The sequence below is a fragment of the Ceratosolen solmsi genome, unplaced genomic scaffold (genome assembly GCF_000503995.2).
Source record: "Ceratosolen solmsi marchali unplaced genomic scaffold, CerSol_1.0 scaffold1, whole genome shotgun sequence".
Lineage (NCBI taxonomy): Eukaryota > Metazoa > Arthropoda > Insecta > Hymenoptera > Agaonidae > Ceratosolen > Ceratosolen solmsi.
In genome coordinates, this window is record NW_011948415.1 from 15548898 (window position 1) to 15558622 (window position 9725).

General features: G+C 27.4%; 2 protein-coding genes across 2 annotated transcripts; one reads left to right on the top strand and one right to left on the bottom strand.

Moving 5' to 3' along the window:
* Nucleotides 1–1718: 1718 nt before the first annotated feature.
* Marcal1 (SWI/SNF-related matrix-associated actin-dependent regulator of chromatin subfamily A-like protein 1) lies at nt 1719–5157 on the bottom strand. Its single transcript, XM_011495583.1, has 12 exons — nt 5138–5157; nt 4577–5017; nt 4306–4421; nt 4132–4244; nt 3927–4061; nt 3669–3846; nt 3421–3581; nt 3166–3330; nt 2690–2848; nt 2510–2617; nt 2259–2433; nt 1719–2190 (listed from the first exon to the last, which is right to left on the bottom strand). The coding sequence occupies exons 2-12, from the start codon at nt 5013–5015 to the stop codon at nt 1810–1812; spliced, it is 2130 nt and encodes a 709-aa protein (XP_011493885.1). The 5' UTR covers nt 5016–5017; nt 5138–5157; the 3' UTR covers nt 1719–1809.
* Nucleotides 5158–5868: 711 nt separating this feature from the next.
* On the top strand, nt 5869–7734 carry LOC105369005 (serine/threonine-protein phosphatase 2A activator). Its single transcript, XM_011508231.1, has 8 exons — nt 5869–5968; nt 6038–6120; nt 6191–6394; nt 6476–6693; nt 6767–6891; nt 6963–7063; nt 7369–7476; nt 7565–7734. The coding sequence occupies exons 1-8, from the start codon at nt 5923–5925 to the stop codon at nt 7688–7690; spliced, it is 1011 nt and encodes a 336-aa protein (XP_011506533.1). The 5' UTR covers nt 5869–5922; the 3' UTR covers nt 7691–7734.
* The last annotated feature ends 1991 nt before the right edge of the window (nt 7735–9725 follow it).

Below are 9725 nucleotides of genomic sequence, written 5' to 3' on the forward strand. Positions count from 1 at the left end.
TGTATCGATTTTTGTATACATATATTACCTGCAAATCAAATAAAGTTCTTTATAAAATAAGCTTATACGGCGGTGTTTTATATTTGACCTTTTATTTATTGTTTATTTTATTAGTATTATTATTATTTTTTTTTTTATAAATTTCAAGTAATCAAAATTAATGTATTTCATGAATATTAACTGAAATATTTTTAATCAATATTTTGGCGTTTTTATTTATACGTGTAATTAATGGAAACATTAGAAATCTATCGTTTATCGTTTATATAAAATGTGAAATGTGGTGTGCCAATCAAAAGCACAAGTTGCAACAAAGATTTTAACTGTATAAACGTTGAGTGTAAATATGACATTCAATGTAAGTTTAAAAATGAGCTCCAAGTACTTTTTAAATATTATCTTATATATCCTATATGCAATTGCAGTAGTAATAATATCGGTAATACAACATTATGTTGTGGCAAAAATAACAATAAATTACAATAAGATGAATTTATAAACACATTTTTTCAGTTTCTGGAAATTATTGGCAGATTGTATGTAATAGCTTAAAAAGAGTTTCAAGTGCTGTTTGCAACACTTAAGTAAAATTGGCATTTAGTCAATATGACAGTATAATAAGTATGATTAATAAAAACTTATTGAAGTTTTTTTTTTTTTTTTAACGTGTTAAATACAAAAATTTTACCAACTTCATATGAAAAAATCAGAATATGTTTAAAAGTAAAATTATTTTTATCTTATTACAAAGCAGCTTATGTAGCATTATGTAGCATATAATTATAGCATAGCGATTGTCATCAAATTAAGTGAGAACTCATTAGCTATCTTCAATATGAGTACCCCAGCTCCTTTGCTGTAATTGGTATTATTTTCTTATTCGATTAAATAAAAATTAAATTCATTGTTAAATTTAGTAGGCTTTTAGGCTTTATGCACCACTCAATAGTATAGTATTAATTTTTTATTGTAATTGAATTATGAATAAATAAATAAAGATATATATATATATATATATATATATATAATAATAATAATATTAAACATCAACTTGAAAGTAACGAAATGGTAAATTGCTCTACAAATGTACGGTAAAAGTCTAATCGATATACAAACATAATATCAGATTATGTAGAACAACAACATTTTATTATAAACTGTACCGTTACATCATGATTTGTGTATTTCTAAAATAAAATAAAACATTACTAAGCATAATTGACTGTGGTGGAAACTATTTCTCTTCAACTATTTAAAAGGAGTGGCAAAGAAACAACAAAGAACAAGAGGTATCATTCTTCAATTATCATTGATCGTTATAAGTATTGCTTAATCCAACTGTATAAATTGGTTATCACATAAATTAGAAAGGCTATAATCGATAAACTCGTGTGCCCTAGTCTTAACCTTGCTCATTCCAACTACTGAAGCAAAAATTTATATCGATCGAAACGGTGAACAATGATTTTGATATAAATAACTTTAATGTAAAATTTTGCTCTTAAGTGTTCAAGTTTTAATTGTTTTCTGTTCAAAATGTTCGTAGCTTTTAATAAGAGTGGTATTTTAAAATCGATCGTTTTTTCAAAATTGTTACATTTCAAAGACTAAAAATAAAAGCTACATTAAGTTATTTAGAAAAATATTTTTATTCAATAACATTAAATATGTTTGCAATCATTTAATATTACATTAATTATTCTTTTAACATAATAGGAAAAAATTGCCATGCCATTTTTGTCTATCAGTGAATAATTATAATTTACAAATTCAGAAAATAAATAATTATTAAAATACGTTTTATCTCATTTAGGTAATATCAGTTAAATTAACGTCATTGAATGCATCATCATCTATGTCCAAAAGGTCTCTCATGCTTTCAAAACTTACATGTAGAGTAGCGTTTCCCGTTTCATCGAGACTCGATGAATTTATCGATGTAGTATTTGAGGATACTTTAATGTATTTATCTAACTTCTCTTGATTTAAAAGAACCGAGGATTGACTTGATGTGTCTACTTCATGTAAATCAAAATTTTGATCTAATCCAACATCGTTCAATACATTAATTTTTTTCTGAATTGCTGGCCACATGTGATCGTCAGCTGTAGATTTTGCAAGTAAATAACGAATTACAACATTGCTAGTTTGACCAATTCGATGCACTCTATCTTCCGCTTGAGCTAGAATCTGCAAAATAATTATATAAAATCATGATATGATAAAAGTATAGGTAAAGCATTAAATATATAATGTACTCCAGGATTCCATGATAATTCAGCAAAAATAACAAGCCTCGCTGCTGTCATTGTTATTCCCGCATTAGCAGCTAATATTGATAAAACTGCTACCAATATTTTATCATCTTCTTGAAACATATCCACATAAAATTTTCTTTGATTAGAGTTAGTCTTTCCATCGATGCGTATAAATCTATAAAGTAAATTTTGTATTATAAATAAATAAAATTAGGAATATTGTAGGAAAATATTAGTAAGTAATAAATTACAGAATTTTTTTTGACGTTAACAGATTAGAAATGGCATCTAGCATATTTTGATGATGAGCGAAAATGAGAAATTTTTCTTGGTTTTCAATTAAATCAGTAACATAATTACTGAAAATAAATCATCTTGGATTAAATATTATTATGATAATTATACATTTTAATAGTAATTTTCATCATTACCAAACAGCTTTCTCCTTAACTTTACTCGTTGCAGCGTAATACTGTAAAAGAGCATTTTTTTTTTGAAGACTATCCAAACTGCGTTCCAAATTTTTAGAAGCGGTTTTCATTTCTTCTGTTCCGTATTTTATTAACTGTGGATCAAGTACAACATTTTCTCTATAGGAAAATAAATTTTTTATGTAATATTTAATTTCTGTTATTGTGTTTGTTCACTCTCATATCCATAACATATAATTAGTTTAACATTCAGCAAAAACCCAAATTTATTATGAAAAATCAATTGTTACTAATCTATTGTTTTTAATCTATACTGATCAAATTGCCGTAGATTTTTATCAAATCTTTGAATTAGAAAGGATTGTGATAAGTTTTTCGTTAGTCATAAAAATTTATTCAATAAATAAATACATCGAGTTTTCCCGATTATTTTAATAAATTATCGAAATAAATACTTGTCAAAAAAATCTTTATACCTAATTTTTGATGGCAATTCAAGCATAACTTCACTTTTAAGTCTTCGAATTAAACAACAAGCTTTGAGTAATATTTCCAACTCTTTAGAATTTGTCGAGCCTAAAAAATCCCAACCAAATGTTCTTTTTACACCTCCACAATACCTTATTCCAAACTCTTGGTAACTATAAAAGAAAGCTTGTAGATTAATTTAATTTAATGAAACAATTAATTTACAATGATTTTAACGATTTCTTTTCTTGTGTTCCACTTGCCTCATGAAACCTGGTATCAATAGTTTTATTTGCGAATATAACTCTATTGGTCGAGATAATGCTGGAGTACCAGTCAATAAAATTAAATGCCGGGAATTAGCTAAACGTTGTATTGCTTTTGTTCTTTGCGTTTTACCACTTTTTAAATAGTGCGACTCATCCTAAAATCCATGAATTGTTTATTATATATCAATTACAATTTAACAAATATACTTATTATAACTAACAATTAAATTTTTTGTACTGACACAAATAATAACACCATATTTTCGTGCAGCAAACATATCAATTTTTTTTATGAGTAAATCATATGATACAATTATAATTTGACTTTTATCAATATTATCTTTGGTGGTAATTATATGCTGTATAGAATAAATAGGCACCGATGGTAAATTTTGAATTATATCTTCTACCCACTGATATCTAAAAATAAAACTTATTTTCAAACTTGTTAAAAGTATTAACAATAATTAAAATACGTTAAAATTAAAATTATAATCAACTTTAAAGAAGATGGAGTAACTATTAATAGAGGCCAATATTTTCTATAATAAGCAGCAATTCCTAAAGCTTGTCTTGTTTTACCAAGTCCCATATCATCTGCTATAAGACATCTTCCATTCATTGATATCCCGTACCTAAATCGTATTATATCAAATAAATAAGCGTATGAGTAAATATTTACAGAGAATAAAATTTAATGCATACTCTATTCCTTGTTTTTGAAACGGATACAACGAATTCAATAAAGTTGCGTCAACATCGGATAAGTCCACAATTTTTTTAGGCTCTTTTTCTTGTAATAATAAATTTTGAAAAGTCTTGAACACAAAAATAAAATATACAAATTACATTATAATGGAATATAAGAAGAAAACTTACTTTCACTAGGAAGCTTGGCAAGCCTATAAATGCAATATCAGATTTTAAACCAATTACTTTTTCTCTAAGTATGTCATAATCGGAAATATGAAAATTCCATGTTTTGTTTGTAAAATCTGTAATGTAAATATTCAATATTATGTTGAAAATTTAGATTTAAAATAAAAAAAATTATACAAAATTTGAGAAACAATATGATTGCTTTTAATTTCAAAATTTGGTAATAATCATATATATGATTTATGAAATCATAATATTTTTGTATACTTACTGTATAGTTTACTTGGAATAGTCTTAAACAAATCTATTAAATCTGTATTAAATACTTTCATATCGACGGTAAATCTGGTATTACTAATCATGGAACAACAAACTTCCAACTTAGGCATAATATTATAGAATTTACTAGTGTTTGCTACTGGATTGAAACGATTTTTCGTTGATTGTAATTTAATTGTACTCCGACTCTTACCTTCATAATTTCTATAAACAGGTAATTTATTTGAATTTGGCATTAAACCTTTAATTTTATAATTATTTGAAATCTTGGTAATTGAATTTGCTGTATTATTTTGTATTAATTGATTACTTGAAACATTTCTTGATGTACCTATACTTTCGGTATTTACATTATTATAAGATAATACTCTTTGGTTCTTACGCTGCAAAGCCTGCTGACGTTTTTTTTCAATATCTTCTTTAGAATACATATCTGTAAAACAAATAATTTATACGGTTCAATCCAAGTTATTCAATTCAGTTCTATAGACTACTAATTTTGTTGATTATATGTATTTCAAGTGTTGTATCTATAAAATTTATTTCTTAATACCTGATAAAAATTACAGATGTTATTTTGTAAAAGTATAAAATTATTTAAAAAAAAAGAAAAAAAAACTGGTTTTACACTCCAGACTATATTATAGTTAATACCTAAAACGATCATCTACATGGTCAATAACTTTTAACAATTCAAAGTAAACGAATAAAATAAGAGAAAAACGTTTTAAGATTATAGTATAATCATATTTAAGCTTAATCATTAGAAAAACAATAAGCCTTTACAATACATTGACAGTAGAAAGTTTGAAACTAGCAATTGAAAAACCTATTTTTACCATTTCTCAATAGTCTAGAAAATCTCAATTTAACTAACCTTTATTATTTGCCTAAATATGTAACATGGCTATTTAAATAGAATTATATTTTTTTTAAATCTTCGTTAAGAATAGGAGAAAAGATATTTTATTGAAATTTAACTACATTTAATTATATATAATATTATTGGCTGGTATATTTTAAATAAAAGTTTGTTACAATAACTAAAAGAATTTGGCAACACTGTCTAGTGTACGCGCGTGCCGTGAAACTCACCGAGTCTCTATGTTTTAGCAAAATAAAATATTTACAAAAATCCAATAAATATTTTAATATATGTAATATTGTTGTATTTCACTATTTTATTATGAATATAATACAATAATTAATTTCATGGACTAAATAAATTTTCAACGCGTTAATTTTGTCAATGTACATACTTTTAAATTTATTTATTGTAATACTTCTAACGTTTTTTTCATTGTTTTATTTAGAATTAGTTTATGTAAATTCATAATTATGTCGTTAAGAACAGGTTCATCGTCTTCAGAATTTAGATTACCCGGTAAGTTTTTATTCATAAAATTTTCTTATTTCGAGAATGTACAATTGAATATTTTCAATGCATTTTCAGCTGATCATGAATTTATTGAGCCAAAAAAAGCAATTAAAGGTATTCAAGATATGTCGGTATGGCAAAAGTCAGAAGCTTATTTTGTAAGTTAAAATTTCACAATAAATGATTATTAAGTGTTTGATAAAGCTATAAGCAAATATGTTTGCATAGGAATACTTTGGCTTTATAATGGCAATCAATGACGCTGTAAAAGGGAAAGCTATCGATTCAAAATATTCTTGCTCATCAACAGTGAATAAAGTTTGTGAATTACTTAATAAATTTGACCAATGGATCAACGAAATTCCACCAACAGAACAACCGCAACGTTTTGGTAATAAATCTTTTCGTATATGGCATGAGAAACTCCTTGGTGTAAGTGAAGTCCTGTCCAATAACGAATATAATATGGAATAATAATAAATTCTTAAATAACAATGTACAATTAATTCTTAGTCGGCTGTGGTAGAACTAAATCAAATTTTACCTGAAAATCTTTATCCAGCTATTCCTGAAATTGTTCAATATTTATTAGAAGGATTTGGAAATGCAACGCGTATTGACTACGGAACTGGACACGAAATGGCTTTTATTATGTTTCTTTGTTGTATGTTTAAAATAAATGCTTTTGAATCTAGTGATAAAACTGCTGTAGGATTAAAAATATTTAATAGGTATTGTTTGTATTTTAATATTTTCATTACAATGATAAAATGAGGGGGATTGAAATTTTTAATGTCTATTTAGGTATCTTGAAGTAGTACGTAAACTTCAATTAACATATCGAATGGAACCTGCTGGAAGTCATGGAGTATGGAGCTTAGATGATTATCAGTTTGTACCATTTATTTGGGGTAGCTCTCAGTTAATCGGTAATTATATTATTTTACAACATTCAATTAGTTGTGACGAAAGATCCATAATTAATTAATATAAATTCTAGGTCACCCTCGCATGGAGCCTCAACATTTTACGGATCATGGATTAGTTGAAGCTAACAGTAGGCAATACATGTTTTTAGGGTGCATTGAATTTATTTCAAAGGTAATTTAACTTTAATTTAAATTTAACTTTTATCGACAATATTTATAACTGTTAAAATATGATTATGCAGCTTGCGTATGTACAGAAATGATATGATATATTGCTCTCTGTTGATGTTGTTCTTAGAATGCTGAAATTCAGTTGTAAAAAAATTTATCATGGCCCTTTAATTACGGAGAAAATTGCTTTTTCTCGCGCAAATTCAGTACATATTAAAACGCAACAAACTCATTATTATACTTATATGTAGATTGCAAAAAAAATGAAATTTGCTACAACTGTAAACATAATTTTTATTAACTTAGGTAAAAACTGGTCCATTTGCTGAACATTCTAATCAACTGTGGAATGTTAGCGCTGTGTCATCTTGGTCCAAAGTTAACAGTGGCCTAATCAGAATGTATAAAGCAGAGGTAATTGCATCTTCTTCTTCTTCTTCTTCTTCTTTTTATTCCTGTGTGCCTCATATTGATTAGAAAATACGGAATTAATTTTGTTTAGGTTTTAACCAAATTTCCGGTGATACAACACGTTTTGTTTGGTTCTTTATTTTCGACAAAACCAGTCCCAGACAGTGTAACTTTCAAGGCACCACAACCCCCTGGATCGTCGGGCCTTCATTATTAGAATTTTTTAATAGAGATAAAAAGTCAAGTAAATTTATTAAATAAATTTTCGTCATTGCATGACAAAATATATTTTATATTTATAATAAAATAATAATTATAATGAAAAATTGTTATAAATGCATTATCATTTTCATCTAATGTTATGTATTTATTTATTATTATATAACACTTTCTAACTTAATGTAACTTTAGAAAGTTAGGCGATCATATTCAAGTAAAGTCAAAATTTCTTTCTTACCTACAGTAGGAATCGATATTTTTTATAGAAGGTAGCTTAAAATATATAGATGGCGAAAGAAATACTTAATTTAAGAGATGTGACAGGTTTTAACTCAGCTCCATTGGGCCAAAATTTTACAATAAAAAATAAATATTTGAAATTGTTCAATGAGATGAGCAAACGAAATTGAGTAAAATCTTAACTATTAGACCGTCGTTTTCATTATCATGTAATTACAATTTACCATCGTAATATATTTTTATTATAATATATTACGTTATTTTAAATACACAAATGGCCATCATTAACACACGCATATCTTTTAAAATATTTTTTTTTTGGAATTCGATAATTTTAATCGTTACCCAACTACGTACGTCTATTTATAATGTTTTATTGGTAAGTTAAACGAACGAACGAACGAAAGCACGATGAACAGGAATTCATAATAAATGAGCTAATGAATTTGATTTTTATATACGTATATACGATTATATATGCTATAAATTATACAATTATTTACAATAATTACAGACGTTAAAATAATATTATACGGCCAGCACGTTTAAAGGAATCTCAGTTCTCCATCGACATTGTCTTCAAGAATGTTGAATCTGGTCGAATATTTTTTTGTCACTTTTTAATTATAAAAACCGCTACGTCTTCTCGTGTGCATTCAAAACGCATTAAAATATAACAAATTTATAATTGTCATACTTAGTAAAAGCAGGTAATATATTTAAGTAATCTAAAAACAGATAAAGAAAAATTTTATTTAAATGTTTTGAATAATAGGCTTAGTTATCAACTTATGGTCACATACATACATATATATATATATATATATATATATATATATATAACAATTTCTATGGCTTTCAAATTACAGGGAATTTCTATATAATTTTAATAATTTTAATAATTAAACGGGACTCTTTTAACGCGTATTGCATATAGGTTTTGCAAGATTATCCATCATGCACGCTGAAATTAAATTTCTGTAAAAAGGAAAGCTTGTTTTGAAATTCAAACTACTAGAAGCACTGGATAATGTAAAAAAAAAAAACCCACGAGAGCGAGCTTCGCACAATCCAATAACAAATTTAATAATAAAAACAACTTCCAAGATAGCGTTAAAACAACATTACAATAAGGATATAACGTATAAAATATATAATAGGTGGCGAAGGCCCGGTTTTATGTTCATTGAGTACGAAAAATGAGATTAGGTAATTCGAATTAAATATTTAAGCCAAAAGCAATTGAATGGCTGTCGTTGAGAAGCGAACGATTGACGCGTGATCCCCTCGCTCCTGCAGGAGCAAAGAAAAGGTTCGAAAGGAAGAAGCGCGCGGATAAATAGGAGGTAAACGAGCCTTTTTGCGAAAGAGCGTCCGGGGCAAAATAGCTCCGGAGATTCCGGACACGTGTGGCTCATTGGCGGCCAGCCGAGGAGCCGCTTGGCACTTCCCCAGGAAGTCACTTGTGTGCGTTATCCGAAGGTTCGCTCGCGGAAAGCATTCCACCCATCCGTGGCTCGTCAAATTGAGCGTCGCCGATACGAGCGGCACGAGTAGACAAAGGATCGTCCTGCCGCTTGGATATCCTTACTCTTCAATTCAAGAATTAATTCCTTTTGCCCGCTGAGAAAGTCATCGATAGACAATAATATCATCGCGATGTTTCTTCAATTATTCTCACCCTTTTTTCCCTTCCTGCGTTCAGTGAAAATTTTGTCCCCCTTGTCGTATTTAAATTATACAACATTTCGGCTTAAAATGCCTAATATTCTGCCCATTCGGAAATCATATTA